We start from the raw sequence: 21,645 nt of genomic DNA, 5'->3' as shown, positions 1-21,645 counted from the left end.
GGGATACACAACGAGCGGAAGAGTCCAATGAGCGTTGTCTCTACAGCTGAAACGCAGTGTTGTACGGCTGGTTGCAGGAGGTGGATCTGCTTCTGCAGCAGTGGGACAAGGCGTGGGAGTCACTGGCCCAGGCGGAGGCCAGGTATGAGCAGAGCCTGCGTGAGAAACGGCCCACGCACCGCCTGGGCTGCTGTGGCTGCTTCGGTGAGCCCTCCACCTCCTCATAGCAATCCCAACATTTACCAAACTATCCTGCGCGCTTGTCAGGCACGACTATAGTATATCTATTGCTTGTACCGAGCATGGCAATTGAGACCGTATCTCGGGCAGTGGATCATTCCTTGACTATTAACTTCACCTGGGCATGGATGCCCAGCCATGGAAATTGTGGCCTTCAGCTGGGGTGGAAAATCATTACTAAATATGCAACTCGTTCCTGAAATCCAAAGTTTATGCTGGACACAGGTGCAAAGGTGGACAGCATCGACTACTGGGCGGGCAGGGTGCGGCAGCTGGAGGCGGACATAGTGGCGGCGCGGCAGCGTGCGCTGGAAGCGCCCCCCTGCGCCAGCTTCTTCGTGTTCTTCAGCAGCCAGAAGGACGCCGCCATCGCCGCGCAGGCCAACCTGCACCCCGAGGACGGCAACTCCTTCCGCGTCACCGAGGCCCCTGGGCCTGAGGAGGTGCCCATGCGCCGCCACTTCATCCCCGGAAGATGACATGTTTGGATGTCAATCTGCACACCAATCTTTTGGTTCTGTGTGCATGAGGCAAGTTTGAATCAGGCTAAGAAAGCTCTTTTGGGGTACGAGGTCTTTGCTGAGACACCAATGGCACGCTTGTGGTGTTCAAGCGGGACTGCTGCGTGCGCGCAGGTGAATTGGCCGACGCTGTGGATGAGCTGGCGCGAGAGGGAGCTGCGGGAGATCCTGGTGCTGCCTCTCATTGTCGGCATCATGCTCGTGCCGATCGGCCTCTTCTCAGGTGCACTCCAGTCTTTTTTCGCCCAGCATGGCTTTTGCAGACCTGCTCTTGGCGCCCAAAAAGAAGATCTGTCACCGCACTACAAGCCATCCCCATAATAGAGTCCAGCATGCAAATGCGCATCGCTGAAAAGGTCGTGCATGCGTGACATATGGCATTTAGCGCTCCCCTGACTATATTTCCGGGCTGCACAGGCGCGGTGGCGCAGGCGACGGTGGCAATCTGCGGCAACACGAGCACGTCCAACATCCTGTACAGCGAGTGGTACTGCCAGCGCCGCTCCCTGGGTCGCTCCATCATCACCTCCATCCTGCCCACCATCCTCCTCATGCTCTGGCAGAACCTCATCATGCCCAACGCCCTTTACCGGTACACCTCCCCTCTCTTCCCACTGGACCCTCAGCTGCCAGCTTGACCTGCTACATCCAAAGGCACCTGATGGTAAAAGCAGGGACCTAATCTCTCAGGCATGTGAACGTTGGGCGTTCTGAGGCCCAGTCATGCATGCATGTCACTCGTGCCCCCAAGATGCAAAACGTGTGAATCTTCTGTTGTGTCACTCCCTGCTGGCCATGGCGTTGCTAAGGCTCCAATCACAAGGCCCCGTTGATGCACATGCTACAGTACACAAAGCCGTTGCACTTGCACATTCTCGGAGGTATCACTCAAAGCTCATCTGCGCGGGGGCCAGGTTTGCACTGATGGAGGGCAAGTGGCCGAGCCTGTCGAGCCTGGACCGGCGCATCTGCTCGCTCTTCTTCTACTGGTCCACATGGAACGTGTTCCTGGGCGCCATGCTGGGCGGGAGTGCCTTCTCCCAGCTGGGCATCGTCATCAACAACCCCAGCATCATCCCCAACGTCATCGGCGGCGCCCTCCCCGCCTCCTCCAACTTCTTCATCAACTACATCCTCATCCAGGTGCCTCCTTCTTTAGCTTGAAAGCTCAAAAGCTCAAAGAAAGGCTTTTGTGAATTGCAGCTTGTTGTAATATGGTGGGTGGTGCTGAAAACAGTGTCTTCAGGCTGGTCTGGGGTGCTATCAAGGTCCCAGGGAACGATGCATCAGTACTCATTTGTGATGTGGTCATGCATCATCACACCTCCAGCATTGGCATAGCTTGCTTGTTGGGCTGCTCATGGGCTGCTGTGGAAAACATGCAGGCTGCAGTAGCTCCAAGGAATGATAGAAAGGAAGATGGGAGCGTTGGCTGCCCAGTGGAGGCATGATTCTTGGGACGTGGCTTGCAGAGGAAATGTAATAGCAATTTTTGAGTGTAATAAGGGCCAGAGAATTACATGGCTGTTGGTGGTTGCAGGGGCTGGCGATGCAGACATTCCGGCTGATGTACCCCCACATTGGCTCCCTGGTGGGCCTCTTCCGGCTCTGCGGCCACTGCAGTGAGTCGTCAACTTCTCCTGATATCATCAGTTCTTGATGCCCTCACACATTTCAGATATCTTCCGACATTTTGAGAGGATTGCAGGCCTGTAATGTGCCTAGCGCTGATTTAAAGCTGACTGGCTGTGCTGCTGCGCAGAGCCGGTGCACGAGCGTCAGCACATGGCGGCGGTGTGGCCTCACAGCGTGCGCTATGGCCGCGAAGTGGGCACCACCATGCTCATCTTCATCATGGGCCTCTCCTACGCCGCCACGTCCCCCATCATCCTGCCCTTCGCCCTCGCCTACTTTGTCACCACCTGGTACGCGCTTTAATGCACAAGTCTCTGGACCATGCATCTTGCCTGTTCCATATTGGAACCCTGTGACTGAATCATACATGCCAAATGTTGCATATTGCAATGCACGTTTCAGGAAATTTGAAGGTTTTGAATATTTGCATTGTGACATGCTCGGCGGCAGGATCTTCTGGCGCTACAACATGCTGTATGTGAGCGAGCGCTGCTTTGAGAGCGGCGGGCTCATCTGGGACAACATCTTTGACCAGCTCTGCTGGTGCCTCTTCATCCTGGAGTTCTTTACAGGTGGGCTTCGAATCCATGTTGAGATGCGCTCTCTGATGATCTGCGATACATTTTTCAACACTCTTTCTTTCATTCGTGCTTATTTTCGGCGTTGTTTCCAGGCTGCATCTTCCTGGCGAACGCGGCGTACGTGCAAGCCACGCTGATGTGGTTCATCCTGACGCCCTTCCTGTTCAAATTCAACCGCTACTGCCACCAGCGCTTTGGCAAGGCCGTGCAGCGCATGCCCCTGGAGACTGCAGCCGACGCCCCCCTGGCCACCGTGGATCCCGTTGTCTACCTGCCCCCGGCTCTCAGGTGACTCCTAGACTTCTGGGTGCTGACCAGTACTGCAATATTTGCATGATCAGTCACACGTCTGGAACTTCCTGTGCAGGGGGTAAAATCTCCCTTGCACTCCTGTCGAGGGGGTACTAAATGCAACTCGGCATCTAGCAGCCCCTGTCCTGTGTGCTGCATTGTGTGCTGTGGGAAGCTATCTTCATGATGGTGGCATGGGAAGTATTGCATGCAAGTTGATCCTGTGCTGCCACAGCAAAGGTGTCATGTCCTTGAGGCTGATGACACTGCTCTGGCTGGTTCTCAGGCCAGGGTCTGCGGGCTGGTACCCGGAGTGTGGCAAAGCTTGGGAGCACTGGAACGCTCCCTCATACACTTGGTGACATCCTGGGCCTGCTGTGGGCTATGCTCTCACAGGACTGCAAAGTACCATCCGAGCGGCTGTTCGGATATGACGTGGCGATATCTGACGTGGCACAGCTTTTACATGTCCAAAGAGAGCAGGCTGATTCTTTTTCTGTCCTTGTCCGAGTGTCACTGGCCTTGGACGGCGCTCAAAGCTTCTGGTACCGGTGGTACCACTTATAAGATATCCAGATTTCATAGCAGACCTAGAGGCTATATAGCTATGTATATTTACCTTTCTACGGCGAGGTATATTTCTTTCTTTTAGTGATTGAAGTGCACCATATAATGTTGCCACTCCTCTGCAGTATTTTTCAATTCAAGTAGGTATGAAGATTAGCCAGCTTCCCATGGGATGCGCATGCTAGAGGAGGACTTCGGCATATGAAGTTATTCTTTCATACAGGTATATATTGTGGTGCCATTAGAAGAATTCATTGCCCAGCCATATACTGTTGGAACTGCTCTAAGAGCTTCTGCCTCATCTTCTGTAGAGACAGATGCATGCAGGGGGTACTGCTACTAGCCATTGCATGGAAGCCTTGAAGGTTGAGCTCTTACTAAGATCTTCTATAAGTAGCTTTGTCAAGTAGAATTCATCTAGCTGATTATCAACAATGCAACGTAGGATGTCCTCAGTATATACATGGATACGTGTAACTTATTCCTCAAGATGGGCCCATTGATGAAGACATACTTACATAAAAGCATGCTCAAGATCAGTGGTCATGACAGCTGTATTGAACCATTCGGCTTATCATTGCTCTGATCCAGACAATTTGAAAATGTTATCATACGAGAAATTGCGTCATTTCAATTAGGACATAATTCGTTGCTCAAGCAGTGCGCCCTGCTATGTTGCAGTGATTGCATGATCACGTCCAAACTTCACCTGTGCAGTGAGATTTGCCAGATTGACTAGTGCAAATACTTACTGTTTACAGCTCAATGCAGCAGAGGTCACAGTGTACACATGTCTCGGCCATTTTGTCATGACGCACAGCACAGGCACAGGTGCCTCAGTAACTGGTCATGCGAAACCCGAGCTTTTTCATGGTCTTTGCATATGTGCTGAAGAGCATTGAGCTCTTGCGAAGCTGCCTATTCTGATCAGCTGACTTCCGGCTCCGCCTATGCCTGTGGCCTGGAGGCATGTACTTCACCCTTCCTGTGCCTGTGAGCTTAAATCTCTCCTTGAAGGAAGAGTACACCTTCAGCTTTCCACCCACGTGTTTGGGCTTCAGCTTGGAGCCGGAAAACCACCTCGCTGACAGAACTGCATGGAGTGCGCCATTCTGCTTTAACTGGGTGCCTACCATCTGAAGTCCTTGACAGGGACCCCATGTGTGGCTGAATCTGTTGTACAAGAGCTGACCAGGAGAGTGTACTGACTCTGCTGCTCCGGTCTGCGGGAGCACCATGAATTTGGCGTCAACATTGCCATGAGATCGAAATTGTCATCATTGAGGACAGTGACATTAATGGGCCGATCAACTATTTCAGAACAACATACTGACAGGGCATTGATAGCCAGCCATGTGGATTTTGCGTTCACCTGCGGGACCTTCCCAGTGGCACCAGAGGTCAGAGTACGCAGGAACAATTGCACCTGCTGATGACAGCCGGCCAAAAAGGAAGATTGAGTCAAAATCTTCAACGCAGTCTTCTGTCCATGGGCGGTGATCATGGAGTTTGATTTTGCAAGAGCCAGTACTGGATGAACTTAATCTGCTCTTTTATTCTGTTTTTGTAGCAGCAGTACGAGATGATCGTCCTCTAGATCTCCGTTCCTACACCAAATGTCCATTACTTGCTCCTTCCTGAAACCCTATGCATGCTAACATAATCTAGGGGTTGACCCTATCACACACTGCAGCAAGTATCCTCCTGCGGAAACTCAGCACACTTGGATGATCCAGAATCTTGTTGTTCCCAGAATCCAAGGATGTGATTTGATGCACTGCAAGTGCCTCCTTCACAGCCAAGCACCGCTGTATAACAGTCGCTGAAAAGGAAACTGCCGGCTTTGACTGAGCCGGCTGCGTGCGGGGACGCATGACTTCATCCCTTGCTTTTACATTTCCTAGCCGTGATGGAACATTCACTCCTCAGAAGGTGAGCTTCCCCGCGTCTGAGATGCCACCTCTCTCGCACGTCTGTACTTCTCTTCCAATGGAGCAAGTCAAGCCGGTACAGGTCAACGCTGGTGAACCGCTTAAATGAGGTGAAGCTCAGGCTCTGCGTCTCATTTGATATTTTGTTTGTACTTGACAGCGAACAAGATCCGCAACGATGCTGGAGGAAGAGGTACTGGACAATCATATGTTAGAGCAGAGTCCTGCGAATCAGGGACGGAAGAGGGATCTTGAGGAGGGCATCCCAAGGTGAGATCAATTATTCTAGAGCCTTGATGCAATGCAAAGCAGCCAGCATTGCTTGCCTTTTATATATTCTGAACTCTGCAAATTGTGTCCAAGAAAGCATGTGCGACGTCTACCTTGCTGCTCCTTGCGGATGCATCCATCCTATATACGCCACTGACAGCTGGATTGCTTCACATACAGGTCAGCTGACACTCCGATGGAGGGTCACTCTGAACGCAATACACGCTGGCCACCAAGACTGGACCTCACTGATCTGGAGCGACGGCCAGGAAAGCAGCATCTTCGGCGCTCCAGCTCAGCGAGTTCTGGTCTTTTCAATCTCCCACTCCTGGGCTCTTCCAGTGTAGCAAAGCTGCTGCTCTGGACCAGCCTGATTCTGGGACTCATGGTGTCCCTGTCCTTCTTGTTCCCAACAAGGTGATGGCAAATTTCTTCACATGATGTCACCTGTTGCCCCATCTTTGGTGATCCCAACGCATTTCTGAGGCCTGCATGGCATGAGATAGGCCTGCACATGCCCAGCTTGTAATAGTACTGGCAGGCAATCTGATGATCTCATATTTTGCGCAGGCCACTCCGCACCAATGTCCGCATGCGAGGACTTTATGAGAAGCTTGACGAACTGCTTCCGGATGGCCGCCTGTCAGACACGCTTGTCATCTATGTCTATTCAGACAGCGACACGGAATATGCTCGCAACCTGCAGTTCTTTGTCCGCAATGGCATGTGGGAAGGCGATGGATGTGACTACATCATTGTGGTCCAGCAGGTAGGATCTCCTGCTGATGAGATGCATTCTCAGGATGCTCATTGATCTGCATGCATGCATGCACCCTGTTCAGCTTGGTAGGATGTCTGAAGCCATTGCATGAACTATGCATTCCTTGTTTGGTGGCTGCAGGACACAGCATTGTTCAGCTCAGCGACCCTGCCACAACTCCCCCGCAGTGCGCGCTACGTGTTCCATGAGAACAAGTGCTATGACTGGGGAACTTTTGGCTGGGTCTTTGACGAGGGCAAAGTCAATGCGTCGCTCTACAACAGCATCATCTTCATGAATTCCTCAGTGCGGGGACCGTTCCTCCCGCCCTACTTCCCTGTAAGTATCCACCCAATCATTTCGCATACATGCATCTCTGCTACATCTTGTATACCATTGGACAAGCACTTTCAGAACTGCTGCAATGCCTGACATGCATGCATGCTGCTGACAGCTTGGACTGCACTGGAGCAAGCTGCTAACCCTACGGCTCAGCAGCACAGTCAAGCTTGTAGGCAGCACCATCAGCTGTGAGCCAGCCTGGGAGGGAGGCAACACTGCAAATGAGAAGCGGCAGAACGCACATGTCCAGTCTTATGTCATGGCCACAGACCAGGTCAGACCACCATCCAATTGCATGCGTGAGGACATAGGTGATTGCCAATTTCCTCATGCATGGCTGCTTGACATTTTCTTGTGACTGCAGGTTGGGCTGAAGGCCTTGCAAGATGATGGGCGCGTCTTTGCCTGCTACGGCAACATGGCTGACACCATATACCATGCCGAAGTGGGGGCGTCACGCGTCATCTTGGATCAGGGATACACCATCGACTCGCTCATGTCCAAGTACCAGCATGTGGACTGGACAAACACCAGCAACTGGAACTGTAACGCCGGGTGAGGCTGCTTCAGACCTATATTGTACCCATATTTCATACCCTGCCCTGAAGATGTCAATGTTGGATGCCGCACATGTCAATGCCACAATTGATTGTCTGCCCTGTGCAGGCTGAATCCATATGCGGAGTTTGCATACGACGGCCTGGTGCTCAATCCCTTGGAGGTCCTCTTTGTGAAGGTCAAGGGATTCCAGATGCAAGGCGGATGGCTGTCAGCGCAGATGGCCAGCACCTATGACCGATGGCTGTCCAGCAATGTGAGCATTCTGTGTTCCAAAGTTGCTGACATTCTTGTCCTGGCTTCCAATGACATGCATGAATAGTTGTGACAAAGTACTGAGTATGGTCTTTGGTTTGCTGCAGGTTGCTGAGGGAGCTGCCAATGCAAATGTTTATGACAAGAAGCGCATGAGCTTCCGGCTTGGCAGAGCAATCACCATGCTGCTGCGGGGCAACTCCTGCTTTGACTTCAACCTGTACCGTGCCAGGAGCCGCGACCTGCCTGGAACAATGACGGATGAGCAGATTTGGGACCATTTTGTCCATGATGGGCAATTTGAAGGCCGACCCTTCAGGTGCTGTGTCGCACAAGACCGTCCTTATATGATCCTGTGTGGCAGTATTCACTAGGTCCCTGTCTATTCCAGTCTGCTTAATTGCATGCATCTGTTGCAATGCAGGTTCACATGCGCAAACCCTCTGAACAACCCAGACAATGCTGAGAGAACATTCCGGGAAGCCAGCAAGATGATGAAGGCCGCACTTCCTGCTTTGGAGCTCACGACGGCATGAAGTCAATACCCCTTGATTCGTGCGAGCAGAGCTGTTAGCAGAATACAGTCACTGCAAAGAAGATGAGGCAGCCTGTCTTGGCAGCTGTTCTGGACTTTCAGTGCTCAGTCAGAATCAGATAGCAGTATATTGTATGGGTTCATGTCTCCCGCACTCTTGGGCTTGAACAGGACTTTTGGTGCCTCGCGTTTCCACCCTTGGGAATCTGAGAGTTCTGGATGTTCTGCTGGGTTCCAAAAGACGCGTCCACGCATTCAAAGCATCTAAGCTTATATTCTCTGCTGTAAGGATCGGCGTCATGTTGTTGGATGCCTGTGAAGTATTCCTTTCAAGGGCTAGCTAGGGAAACGTGAGGCACTGGCAAAAGCATGCATAGGTTAGGCAAAGCAACAAATTCACCACATGTGCAGCTGAGCAGCTTGTCTCACTCTCCGATTATATTGTCTAGGTTTCAACGGTGTTAGGACAATAAAGGATACTCTTGCCGCTGGACTTTCCATGTCTCGCACATTGTGCAAACAATTTTCTGAGCCAGAATTGCCAGGCCCCAGATGGCCGGGAGCAGTGCAAATTCTTGGCGTTGTGCCCAAGGTTTGTTTAGGTCATGCTTGAATATGACGGGTCCATCAAGAAGTAGGATATATGGCAGCCTTTTCCTGCAGCTTGTCTGCAGATGCACGTTGCCCGCTGGCAAGAAAGGAGTGTAATATCATAAAGAGTTTTGCCAGTATTGGAAGCTTTGCATGCGCATGTGACAGTAGCTTTAGATTGCCACACGGCACAGTTGACCACTGCATGCAGCTTCAGATATAAGCATAAGGACTAGCATCACCAACAGCCGATCATGGTCAATTAATGAAGCCGTGATGTTGAACAGCGCCATATTAATCACTTGCACGTGCACGGTTAATGGCAGGGCTTCTATTACACCGCGTGTTGGCCCAGCTTTTGACACAAAGCATACATTCAATGAATCATATGAAAGCTTTCAAAAATTGAAACTTGAACCCTGACCTGCTGGCCTCTCGGCAGAGGCCTCACTGGCAGACTAGACTCTAGCTAGACTAGGCTCGGAGCGCTCCTGTCGACAGCCCTGAAATGCTCATGTGATGAAACGCTGATATGAAACGCATGCATGATCATCAGGATCCTGAAACTGTTCAAAATCTAGACCGACTCTCTTCTACATGGCAACCTGCTCACCTGGAAGGAAGGAAGGAAGGAAGATTACATCACTCCAGCCGCCTAGGGCTGATTGGATGAACTGGCAGCATCCAAATAATCAAAACAATCCATCACAAAATGTGCAACACCAACAATGTCCAACTGCCACATGAATTGCTGCATCGTCACAATGGCTGCACCAAACAGCCCAGGATATCTGTCCCGAACAGATTGCAAGGCAGGGCACTCAAACACAAGGTGGCGCTCATCCCCAATAACCTGCTGGGCACAACGCATGCACAAACGCTGGGGCCGGGGAATCCTTGCCCAGCGGCCCGAGACATTGGGCAGACTATGACAACCCATCCTGAACTTCAACAGTATACGCAAGCAACGGGCACTCAAAGGCTGCTGTAAGAGCTGGCAAGGGTGGCGCACACAAGCTGGCCTAGCAAACCATCTGTGATATGTACACAAGGTGGCATTGCTGGACGGGCAGGTCCTAGGGCAAATGTCAATGTCATCCCAAACCTGCAGTGCTTGCGCATCTAGCAGCTGCATCACAGCATCAACTTCCACAGGAACAAGGGTGTCAAACCGAATAACAAACTCATACCCAATTCGGCGCAAGCCCCGCATGAAGGCCCAAGCCCAATTCTTAACATTACGGGTTATGGCATCCCAACAATCATCAAGGGCCACTTGCCTGTGAAAATTATTTGCAGGCAAGGCAGCCAAATTGTTCCAGAACTTGATAATGCGCCGCCACCACACACAATCAAGGGTCTGCTGATTCAACTCCTTAAGCAAGATGGCACCATGCACAGAGGTGGGGACGCCAGCAATGTCTCTCAGAATTTTCAGGTGAGAGGAGGCCAAGGCAGCCCGGCCCCGCCGGCTGTCGCCACCAGGAAGGCTGCGCAGGCCCCACACCTCACAACCGTAGGAGGCAGTCGGCGGCACACATGCATCATATAGGCGCAACAACAGGCCAGCTGACATGCTGCAATGCAACTTCCCATATTGCTGCTTGAGCTGTGCCCACACACCCCACATGTTCCTGTGAAGCTTGCCAAAGGTGAGATTAATGCCTTGGGCACCGTCAAAAAGGGCACCCAGGTACTCAAACTGCTGAACCCAATGTAAAGGCGCACCACCACAAAGCCATTGAAAAGGTCCTGGCAAACTTGAAGAGAACACCACAATCTTTGTTTTGTCAACACTGATGACCATTCCCGTTTGTTCACAAAACTCAGCAGCTGCATCAATCAAGCGTTGCAAATGAGCAGGTGTGGTGGCGAGCAAAGCAAAGTCATCGGCATAGCCTAGATCTGGTACACAACTGCCAGGACGCAACTGCGGGCCAACCCCAGGGCACCTCTGCAGCAAGTGCCTGTGCAGGCCATCTGCAAACAAGCCAAACAGCGTTGGGCTAAGGGGGCAACCCTGCTTCAATCCTGTCTCAGAGGGCAAACTAGGACCCTTCCTGCTCCCAATCTTAATGGCAACCGTAGAATTGGCATACAAAGACTGAATGGCAGAGAGCAGGTGGCCATCAATGCCCAGGCGACGCAGACTCTCCCAGAGCAACACCCGATTCACTCTGTCATAAGCACCCTTCAGATCAAGAAAGCAACAATACAAGGGCTGCTTAGCATGGTTTTGCCGGTCGATAAAATGCTGCAAGGTGAATAGCTGGTGGGCCGTAGACAGTTTTGGCCTAAAGCCAGCCTGTGTGGCTGCACGCAATCCAGCCCCCTCTGTGTACTTCAGAATACGAGAATTCAATATGCCAGCATACAAGCGCATGATGGGCTCAGTAACGGCAATGGGTCTATAATTGAGCATGTCAAGCTTGCTGCCTTTCTTGTGCACAGGGGTGATCAGGCTACCATTCACAGAGGGTGGCACTTGCCCAGCCACAAATGCAGAGTTCAGCACAGCCACCAAAGCATGCGCCAGGACATTTTCCGGAGGAGGCATGCCTGGCGCCCGCTCATCTTTTGCATACCGAAACAGCTCAGCTGGTAAACCTTGCACTCCGGTGGCACGACCATTGTGTAAACTTTTGAGCCCAGCAAGCACCTCCCCAAGAGAGATGGGTGCATTGAGAGCATCAACATGGGCAACAGGAGCACTGGGCTGGACAGGGAAAGACAAGTGGGGCAGCTCAGCAATGAGTGGCAACTGCAAGTTTGCAACCCGCTTGAGATAGCCAGCCCACAATTGCACTGGCTTGAGCTGCTCAGGTATATCAGACTGCTGAGACTTGAGCCGCTTCCAGAAGGCTCGGGGGTCACTGTGCAAATCATCAAGCAGGCGGCGCAGTTGCGCGAGCCGGTGAGCGCGCCGTTTGTGGCGGACGGTGTTGTGGTAGGCACGCTCCAGCGCGCGCACTTCGGCTGGATCGCCCCCGCACCGCGCGCGGGCGCGGACGTCCCGTTTAAGCTGGCGGCACTCCGAATCGAAGAAGGGCGCGTCGGCACGCGCCTTGCGCTGATGGCGCCCGGTGCGGGCCGGCATGCTGTTCGCGGCGGCGGCCTCCCGGATCCCCGCCTCCAGGGTCTGAAAGGCTGCATCAAGTTCCCCAGCCACAGCATGGCCTGTGCAGGCGTCAAGACTTGCACTGGCAACATTGCGCAAAACAGCAGCATACGCATTCCTAGCACTGGGCTGCCATTTCACTCGTGACAATGGCGCCCCAATACATGGTAAGGGAACACTGGCAGCCACATTCACTTGCAACGTCATCTCAATAGGATGATGATCAGAGTCTTTTCTACCAGTGTTCACAACAAGATGAGAAATCAAGGGGAGCGCATCAGCGGAAACGAGAACATGATCAGGTCTAGTTGCCTGAGTATGGGTTCTGGCCTTAAAGGTAGGCACTGCTTCAAGGTCTCCTAGCACTCTGCCAGAGCATATGAGCATGTCAGTTTCCTTGCAAAAATCTAACAGGCGCAGCCCATGAGCATTGACACCTTCATCAGTGCAGCCTCGAGTATTGCTGTCATCAGCGTCAGGCAAATTTGACACACGAGCATTGAAGTCTCCTGCCAGGATCACATTGCCCTGAGCACGAGCGGCAACAACTTCTGCACATAAGCCCGTAAATCGACTGGTCAGGTCCACAGTCTGCAATTGCCGGGAACCCGCTGGAGGCACATAGCTGGAGCCAATCAGCAGCGGTGTAGAGTCCCCCTCAAACTGCACTTTCACCCATAAGGCACTGTCAGTGTCTGACACCCAGTCTTGTGCGTGGTAATCACGGTGCTTCCGAACCGCAACAACAATGCCTTCACCCGCCTTGCCCTCTTCACTAGCAGCCGTGAAAGTCACAGAGTGGTGAGGCAAGATCGAGTCATCCCAGGTCAAGCAACGGGCCTCAGTCAGAAGTACAATATCGAACTGGTCAAGATAGGCTGCCGTGTCCCACAAGGATATTTTGCTAGCATGTAAGCCATTGACATTCCAGGACAATATACGCAGCGATAGGCGGCTGGAGACTTCCTAGCGGCGCACTGCTTCGGCGTAGGAGTCGGCGCGGCCGGGGGAGGAAGGCGCGGCCTGAGAGGGCCCGGCAGTGGCAGCACCCGGGGCGGCAGCGGCGCCCGGCGCGGCAGCCGGGGGAGGCCCAGGCACAGGCATGTGCTCACGCACGCGGTCGCCCTCCCGGACGAAGAGGCGCTCCTCGCGCCAGAAGGGCTGCTTGCCGGCTGTCTTCAGGGCGACATAGTGTGGGCGCATGCTGACGCGGATGCGCTGCTGCTGCGGGGTGAGGTCGGGATCCAGGAAAATCTGGCGCTGGCGCAGGGCTTTGCTGTGCTTGAGGGCAGCGTGCTTGGCTGCCACGCCGCTGAAGCTGATGAGCACGGGGCGCGGCTTGGTGCGCGTGGCGCTGGGGGCACCGAGGCGGCGAGCTTCGCTGACAACAGCAGGGGGGCCGCTGTTGCTGTCAAACAGCGCTGCCACGCGGGCTGAGACATTCTCTGTGTTGTCCTCTGCCAGACCATGGCAGATCAGGTTGGCACTCCTGGCTTGGCGGGCCTGAGACTCCACCACAGACTCCAGATGGTGCACTTTGTTCACCACTGCTTCATCGTTGGAGGCGGCTCTGGTCTGCGTGTCCTTGGCCAGCTCAGCGCGCAGGAGAGGCAGCAGCTCTGCCTTCAGCTCAGCCACCACCTCATCCTTCAGCTCGGTTTTCAGCTCTGCCTTGAGCTCTGCCTTCAGCTGAGGGAAGAGGGCCCCAAATTTCTCGTCCAGCTTACTGTCAAGCTTGCTTTCCAGGCCGTGGATCATAGACTCGACCTTTGCAAGAAGGAGATCGTGGAGGGGCGGCTCCATCTCCTCATCTGACTGCCCTGGGCTGCCCTGCGCTGGGCGCTTCGACTGACTTCTGGTTCCCTGACTCATCGCCCAAGCTCGCCCAAGATCGCCCAAGATCGCCCCTGGTCATTGAATTCATACAAATAGTGAAGCCAATGACTTCACATGACCCTGTGAGCCATCACGAAACCCCTTGCCTTCTTAGGGTCTGGGGTGGCGCAATAAGTTGGAACGCCAGCCATTTTGACTTATTGCTGAAGTGCTCAGGGTGGGCTCTTCCACCGAGGATTATATGCTACTTATATCGGCAGCAATCCAGATAATTTTTTGTCCGAAGGAACTGATGTTCCGGACGCCTGTTTCCGATGTACAGGAGATATGCCGATAGTGCGCTGTGTGCTACCTTGGACGTGCACACGTCGTAAAAACAATCCATTCGAAGACTTGATGAGGTCTCTCAATAAGATTTTGGCCTCTGAAAGGCATTGACGACCGTGGCTCGCCTCCTCGATGCCTGAAAAGGCTCGGAATAATCAGAATGCCTAACATTGAGTTCGATAGCCAGAACTCCTTGTACTCCCAGGATTCTACGGTGAGATTAACAGCATTCGGATCAAACCTCAGCCAAGGCAGCGGTGCAGGCGAGCTTTCCGACAGCGCAGTAGTAAGACGGCCAGGAGGGGAAGATGAGCTGTATCCAATACCCAGCACCTCTCCCAGGATATCTGCACTCCAGCCGCTGCAGAGACGCCTCACCAATGGCACAGAGCAGATCGTCCCAGAGCTACCCGGATACATGCCTGTCAGCAATCCTTTCTCAGTGGCAAACAGCAATGGCCCGCCTGACCCTTCCTACCCAAGGTGACCGCATCATCCCTGGAAGCCCAGTGGAATGCTTCTCATCCCTCTCCACACATGGTGCCGAGTCATTGATCTCCTGGACATAATGCTGCTGGGCGGGCCAGTGCCCTGTTCAATTTGTGTGTCTTCCAGGTCTCCTGTGATTTCCTCTGATTTGTTCTCCCAGTTGCTGGGCAGCGCAGGGTCTTCTCATGCTTTAGTACCTTACCCTGATTTGTACAAGATGACGAACTTCTGCTGGGATGCAACAGGAACAGCAGGTTCCGGCCTACAATGGCGGCGGTGCGCAGAGCAAACAACCGCTTCTCAACGCTGCGCTCGCGCATCATGCGGCGATCTGCGTCCGGCAGCCAGGCAGGCGGGGACGACCTGCTGCGAGCCTCGCGCGAACTCTCCACCCTTTCAGTCTGTGCGCGCCTTCCTCCCCAGCACCGCTGCACGGGCACACCGCACATGCAGTATCTTATTCTTCACCAAGGGGGAGAGTTGGGCTGAGCTTGCTAAAGCAACACAGCAACTCTATAAGTGAAGTGTCCTAGCGAGCTTATACATCGTGGCATCCAGCCATGGCAATTGCCGCTGAACCACACACAGCACATGTTCTTGGCGGTTGAATGCACCTTTGTGGGGCAGTCGCGCAGAAACTTGTAGCATACTTGATCACATCAATGTGCCTGCTGTCCTTATGTCAGCAGGCGATGCGGGGCCGCCGCACAATGAAAATCTGCAAGGGGGTGCGGGATGATAATTTGCGTGTGCTGTGCAGCGGGGTCGATATTCGATCTGCTGAACAGCGACGACCGCGCGTCGTGGAAGGCCAAGGCGTCCTACTGGCTGGAGGGTATTTACGCGACCATCGCCATCACCGTGGTTGTCTTCTTCGCACTGTTCCTGGACGACTTCCGGCTGGCCGTGCTGCCCACCTCCCTCGATGTCTCCTGCGAATACATCTCCGGCCTCATCCTGGTGCTGCCTCTCTGCCCAGCACAGAGCCCTAGACATCTACTGATTGGAGTCATATGCTGTGCGTGACCCCTGCGTGAGTGCGTGCATAGTCCATGGACCTGGCGCTGTCTGCTGTGGTTTCAAACACCCCTCATGCCCCGCAAGATATGATTTCTGATCAAGCGCAAGCATGCTGCCTCGCTTCACATCTGCTGGAATCAGTGCTGCTGGAGCATGGCAGGGCGGGTGAGCTGAGAGGGTTGGGGTAGCGATATGCTGGAGGTGGGGCTGAGAGATGACAATTACGCTGCTGTGTGCGCAGGTGCTGTTCAGCCTGGAGCTGACGGTGGCGTGCCTGGTGCGCAAGGGCTACTTTGCAAGCATCTACTTCTGGATCGACCTGGCGGCGACGGTCTCCATGCTGCTGGACATCACGGCGCTCATGGACCTGGTGTTCCACCAGAGGAGCAGTCTGGCCGGCAGCAGCGCGCTCGATCGCGGGCCCCAGAACAAGGTGCTGGCTCGCGTGCGCCAGATCCTGCGCGTCACCCGCATCTTCCGCCTCATGCGCCTCGTCCGACTCTACCTCCAATACCTGGTGTGACCTGATTCTCCCCTCTGCTTTGCTTCTGCCTCCGGACCTGCATCCTCATCCTTGTCTTGCAGCTATGACAGTCATCTTTGTCTTGCAGCTGTGAGAGTGCAGACAACAACCTTTCTTCAACCTTCATATATCCTATACTATAGCAGACACAACAGCTTTCTTCCTGATAGATTCCAACGGTGCTGACAATTGTTGGGTCTGTTGTTGCAACCACACACTTCTGCTGAGGAGGGAGGGTCTGCCCTGGTACCTAGAGTCAAAGTGGTCTTCTCTAGCCATGAATAAGATGTTTCTGTACGGCAAGATGTGGCTTGGGAGTCTCTGGGGCTGTGTTCCCACGTGTGTTCTGCGCGGCAGGTGTGGCGCGAGAACAAGGCGTTTGAGGCAAAGAGCGGCATCACACCCTCCACCTCTTCAAACGCCCGATGGTACTTACCACCCATCACCAAGTCGGACTCCACCATTCTTGCATTCTTGCTCAATACTCACAATCTCAATGGCCCTGCAGCTGCTGGGATTAGTGCGTGCATGCTGTTTGCCAGACCCTGTGTGGGCCAGCTTTGAGGATGGAAGCCTGGCTGGTCTTGCAACCTGTGCCCCCTGTGTGGGGCATGCAGCTCTTGGGTCGGTGGAAGGATATGCTGTGTGGGCCAGCTGTGAGTGTGAGCCACTATGTGCAGGTGGAACCCGAATGCGAAGCGCAGCCGCGTGGGGCAGAAGCTGTCGGACCTGACGTCGCAGCGCGTGATCGTGCTCATCCTGACCATGCTCATCATGATCCCGGGGTTCAACTGGAACAGCGGCCTCTACGGCAACTTCAACAACATCTCCGACGGCGGCCTCAAGATGATGCACGACATCTTCCTCGCCGACGGCAACTCCACCGGCTTCCAGCAGGTCCCCCCCTTGCAACATCTACCTTCTTGTCTGCTGCATAGATCAAATGGGTCTTTCTCCAGTGGATTGCTGTTAGTGCTTGATTAAAATCAAGCAACTATCGGGCACCCACACTTTGGAGGAGGGCTTGGAGCTAGATAGCAGGGGCTCAAGAGCCCAGTATTGCAGCTGTTCGACCATTACAGCATCGTGACAAAGGCTCATAAGCGCCTCTGAGGCGGTGGTCACTGCAAGCACCTTGAAGGGTATGATCAAAGCATGGGTGTGAATGTCTTGAGGGTGTGTGCTGCAGGCGGTGGATGACTACCACAGGGGGGTGGTCTTTCAGTTGGTCAATCGCGAAACGGGCTACCTGCTCATCTTGATCGTGGCAAACAACACGCTCGGATACACCGACGGACCTGAAGTCGGCTTCACCCGCCGCACCCCGGAGCTCTCCATCAGAAAGTGCGCCCGCCCCTGCCACCGCTGTGCATCTCATGAGTAGCAGCCCCAGTCACAACAAGAGAAGCTATCCAGGGCATCTGTCCATGGACCTGTCATGCAAGACTCTTTTGCTGCTCATACAATGACTTGGCTGTGCCAAGCTTCGTGCAGAGTCAAGCTTGCTTCTGACATGCAGCCGTGTCATAATTTTGCTCGTTGTAAGAATTAGGCTCAATACAAGGACGACTGAATAATCTTCACAAGCATTACAGCCAGGAGTGGCAACTGGAAATTACCTGTGCGTGCAGGACGTTCAGTCCCGGGTGCTGGGACGGTGACTGGGCGGCGTGCTACCAGTCGGTGGCTGTGCTGGACCTGAAATGGTACAGCCAGTTCAACGCGTTGCTCAACATCCTGCGCACGCTGTTCATCTGCGCGATTCTGGCGGTGGGCGTGTTTGTGTTCAACCGGGACGCCAGCAAGCTGGTGCTGCAGCCCATCGAGCGCATGCTCAAAAAGGTCAAGGACGTCAGCGAAAATCCCCTGGCCATCAAACAGGCGCGCGCATACTGCAACCACAAAGACGAGGACCCCTCTCCTGATGCAATTTAGGAACCTAACGCCTGGAGTATACCCAACCCAATGCAGCCTCGTGCATGTACATATCCTCTTGCTCTGTGCAATTGGGGAACGTGGACATCTGAGAAGGAGTGCATGGCTGACTTTATTGTCGACGCTCGGGATTGAAGATGGGGTGTTGACTGGTGCAGGGCGGGAAGTTCAGCAGGGAGCTGAGGGAGGGGGAGGCGCAGATGGAGACCAGGATCCTGGAGAGCAGCATTAACAAAATCTGCAGCCTGCTCGCTGTCGGGTTCGGAGATGCTGGAGCAGAGGTGGGGCCCTGCCCCTGCAGAAAAGCCAAGTCTGATGACTGCACCAAATCGGCAGCCTGTGTCACATGTCCTCTTGTCAGTACTGCCGAGATGGCGCAAAATGCAATAGCTAACGTCTAGCGTTCCGTGTCTGTTGGCGCTTTGTGAAATGCAATGAATGTGGAGTGGAATGCTCTGAAGAGATATTTGGCATGCAGGTCATTGCGGAGAACATCAAGAATGGGGGCGACTTGAACGCCATGGTTCCTGGGCAGAAGGTGGGCAGACAGATCACAAAATCTCCAATCTATATCATGTGATCTGCAAAGCACTCACTTCTCTGTGTGCATGCCTGAGTGCTAAAATAATTCCTCTTGTGGCTGGTATACAGGTGTGCGCCATTTTTGGGTTCTGCGACATCCGTCAGTTCACGGACGCCACAGAGGTGCTGCAGGAGGACGTAATGGAGTTTGTCAACAGCATCGCCAAAATCGTGCACATGGAGACCTCGCTGCACGGCGGCTTCCCCAACAAGAACGTTGGGGACGCCTTCTTGCTGGTAACCTTCACTCACCTCCCACTCAGAATACTCAGCAAATTTCGCACTAGAGACGCCTCAACGCAGGCGCATTTGTTTTCTTGCAGGCTTTTCATTGTTTTTCCCTTCCAAGGCATGCAAAAATAGAAGCAACAGCAAGCGCATGTCTGTGCAGGCGTGGAAGTTTCCCAAGGGCTTTAACGTGCGCGACCTCAAGTCCCTGACCGAGCCGAAGCCGGAGCCGCTGCTGCCGGTGGGGCTGCCGGGCGAAGTGATGCCGTCAGAGCCGGGGCAGAAGGTGCGCATTTTTCCCTGCCTTGCATTCCAGCAGGCCCCTGCTTTACCTTGTATTTCTGGGATTCTGCAAATTCTGTCAAGCATGTAAACACACCTGGCGCCGTTAAAGTGCCTTATTAGATTCAATTAGTACTGATCGGCTGCTGACTCAGCTGTTGATGGGGTGCAGGCGCGCATGTCGGAGCGCTCGGACAGTTCCACGGACAGCGCCGCCAGCCGATGGGCGGCCACGGGGCGCAGGGCCAGCCTCGTGCTGCCCGGCAAAGAGGACCCCAAGTGGCTCAGCCTCCAACAGGTCAGCTGCCCTCACCCACGCACAGAATCTGACATATGCTGTGAGGATTGGACTTGTCTGTAGAGTCAAGAATCTGAGACCGGGATGTCGAGGCACTAAAAGATAGGTTACCCAGGCATGGCCCAGAGGTATATTGTGACTATTCCTGGGCCATTCTTAGACCTTCCCAGGGTGCCTATCAAACTCTGGCCCACGCTGCAGCATTAGAGTCTACAGTCCATGCGCATGCTAGCAAACATCACTCAAGATTTTGCATGTGGTGAGTTTTTTGCGTGTGGGGTGCGTGCAGGCGCGGGACCTGGCGGACAAGGCGCTGGCGTCGTTTGTGATAATCCAGGCCGCCCTCAAGCGCTCCAAGCGACTGCACCTCTACACCCTGCGCGAAGACCTCAACAAGCGCATGCCCAACTTCCAGGTGCGCGTCATCGTAAATATCTTATAACGTGTTATCTGCCAGCTAACTCATATACAGGAGAGTGCGAGAAGAAAGTGCAGCTGCTGGTACTTTCTTGAGGGGATCTATTTTGCAAACGAGCCTCCTCAGTGTACGCCCAATTGCCCTCTGTGGGTGGTCTGCCAGCTCCTGTTACATAAAAGGGCGAGAGCAATGTGCAGCTGCTGGTGATATCTTGAGAGAATTGCCATTGAGTGTGATGTATGGATTGGATCATGTTGACTGCAGGTGCGCATGGGGTTTGGGCTGCACGTGGGGTGGGCGATCGAGGGCGCGATCGGGTCGGAGTACAAGATCGACGCGTCCTACCTGTCGCCCAACGTCAACATGGCCTCGCGCCTGGAGGCCGCCACCAAGCAGTTCGGCACCTCCATCCTCATGTCCGAAGACTTCGCTCGCCTGCTCTCCCCGCAGGTACCCTCCCTTCCCCACCCCTCTGCACACGCCACATGCACTCGCAATCCCCATGCACCCCACAACACATCTTGACCTTCTATACAAGACAGCACTGAAGAAGAGTGACACGGATGCAAAAACAGGCCTGGCCCTGGCATTGGGCACATTTAAGCAGCTGCTTCTTCCAGGGCACGAGAGTATTATTGCACACAAATGATTGCTTGAGGCTGTGGGGTCGCAGGTGCGGCGGCGGGTGCGGCAGATTGACTGTGTGACGGTGAAGGGCAGCAACCGGCCGATGGGTCTCTTCACGTACGACGTCAGCCTGGACCGCGTGCACGCGCCAGATCAGCAGTCCCCCCCATGGGGGGGATCCGGAACCCCCGGCTCGGCCACCGCCGCCACCACCAGCCTCAGCCGGCGCGACTCGATGGCGTCGTCGGTCAGCGCGACGGCCGCGGCGCCACCCGAGATTGAGGGCGACCCGGTGTCGTACTCGCTGTCGGCGTACAACTGGGAGTTCAGCGACCATCCCGACCTGGCCAACACCTGGGCCGTCGACCACGCCTTCCTCGACACCTTCGCGCGGGTCCGGCCCCGGCCCCCTTTCTTCCTTTGCCTGCCCCACGTTGTTCTCTTTCTTCCTAACTTGTTTCTTTACCTTGATTTCTATCTGTGCTAACTTGCATCTACGATTCCCATGGTGTTCATCACTGGAGAGGTGCTCTGGAGAGCTCTGCGCATTAGTCACGGTGTTGCTCAGCTGCCCATCACCACCAAGGCACAAGCATTTTGAAGTGCTCATGCTGCTGCTAGGTCTGTGTACTGTATGTTCTTGAAGAGCGCAACGAGGGTCTGGAATGCGCGTGCAGGGGTTTGCGGCGTACAAGGCGGGGGCGTGGGAGGAGGCGCGGGCGGTGCTGGAGCAGACCAAGTGGATGCGGCAGACGCTGGCCGGGCAGCCGCTCATGGACGGGCCCTCCACCACGCTGCTGGACTACATGGCCCCCTTCGACTACGCCGCCCCATTCACCTGGAAAGGCTTCCGCGAGCTCACCGACAAGTAGCAGCCCCAGCAGC

At 54.2% G+C, this 21,645-nt stretch overlaps 5 protein-coding genes across 5 annotated transcripts; 3 read left to right on the top strand and 2 right to left on the bottom strand.

The window, feature by feature from the left end:
• Positions 1-4,336: 4,336 nt before the first annotated feature.
• Positions 4,337-5,361, bottom strand: COCSUDRAFT_32793 (hypothetical protein). Its single transcript, XM_005649191.1, has 2 exons — positions 5,212-5,361; positions 4,337-5,062 (listed from the first exon to the last, which is right to left on the bottom strand). Exons 1-2 carry the CDS (start codon positions 5,337-5,339, stop codon positions 4,672-4,674), a joined length of 519 nt encoding a protein of 172 aa, XP_005649248.1. The 5' UTR covers positions 5,340-5,361; the 3' UTR covers positions 4,337-4,671.
• A 1,267-nt stretch (positions 5,362-6,628) lies between these two features.
• Positions 6,629-8,325, top strand: COCSUDRAFT_14419 (hypothetical protein; the record flags this gene model as incomplete). Its single annotated transcript, XM_005649190.1, has 6 exons — positions 6,629-6,805; positions 6,938-7,135; positions 7,251-7,412; positions 7,503-7,693; positions 7,805-7,952; positions 8,059-8,325. 6 exons carry the CDS (start codon positions 6,629-6,631, stop codon positions 8,323-8,325), a joined length of 1,143 nt encoding a protein of 380 aa, XP_005649247.1.
• Positions 8,326-12,112: 3,787 nt separating this feature from the next.
• COCSUDRAFT_32792 (hypothetical protein) lies at positions 12,113-12,864 on the top strand. Its single transcript, XM_005649189.1, has one exon. The coding sequence runs from the start codon at positions 12,151-12,153 to the stop codon at positions 12,340-12,342; it is 192 nt and encodes a 63-aa protein (XP_005649246.1). The 5' UTR covers positions 12,113-12,150; the 3' UTR covers positions 12,343-12,864.
• Positions 12,865-13,161: 297 nt separating this feature from the next.
• Positions 13,162-14,067, bottom strand: COCSUDRAFT_41033 (hypothetical protein; the record flags this gene model as incomplete). The annotated part of the gene is made up of 1 exon (XM_005649188.1): positions 13,162-14,067. One exon carries the CDS (start codon positions 14,065-14,067, stop codon positions 13,162-13,164), a length of 906 nt encoding a protein of 301 aa, XP_005649245.1.
• A 1,515-nt stretch (positions 14,068-15,582) lies between these two features.
• Positions 15,583-21,632, top strand: COCSUDRAFT_14531 (hypothetical protein; the record flags this gene model as incomplete). The annotated part of the gene is made up of 14 exons (XM_005649187.1): positions 15,583-15,807; positions 16,109-16,384; positions 16,766-16,939; positions 17,090-17,348; positions 17,955-18,241; positions 18,493-18,606; positions 18,804-18,863; positions 18,977-19,144; positions 19,299-19,376; positions 20,005-20,130; positions 20,398-20,583; positions 20,807-20,919; positions 21,013-21,154; positions 21,438-21,632. The coding sequence occupies 14 exons, from the start codon at positions 15,583-15,585 to the stop codon at positions 21,630-21,632; spliced, it is 2,403 nt and encodes an 800-aa protein (XP_005649244.1).
• Between the last annotated feature and the right edge of the window lie 13 nt (positions 21,633-21,645).

The sequence above is a fragment of the Coccomyxa subellipsoidea genome (genome assembly GCF_000258705.1).
Source record: "Coccomyxa subellipsoidea C-169, whole genome shotgun sequence".
Taxonomy (NCBI): Eukaryota; Viridiplantae; Chlorophyta; class Trebouxiophyceae; family Coccomyxaceae; genus Coccomyxa; species Coccomyxa subellipsoidea.
This window is presented reverse-complemented; position numbering and strand designations above follow the sequence as displayed.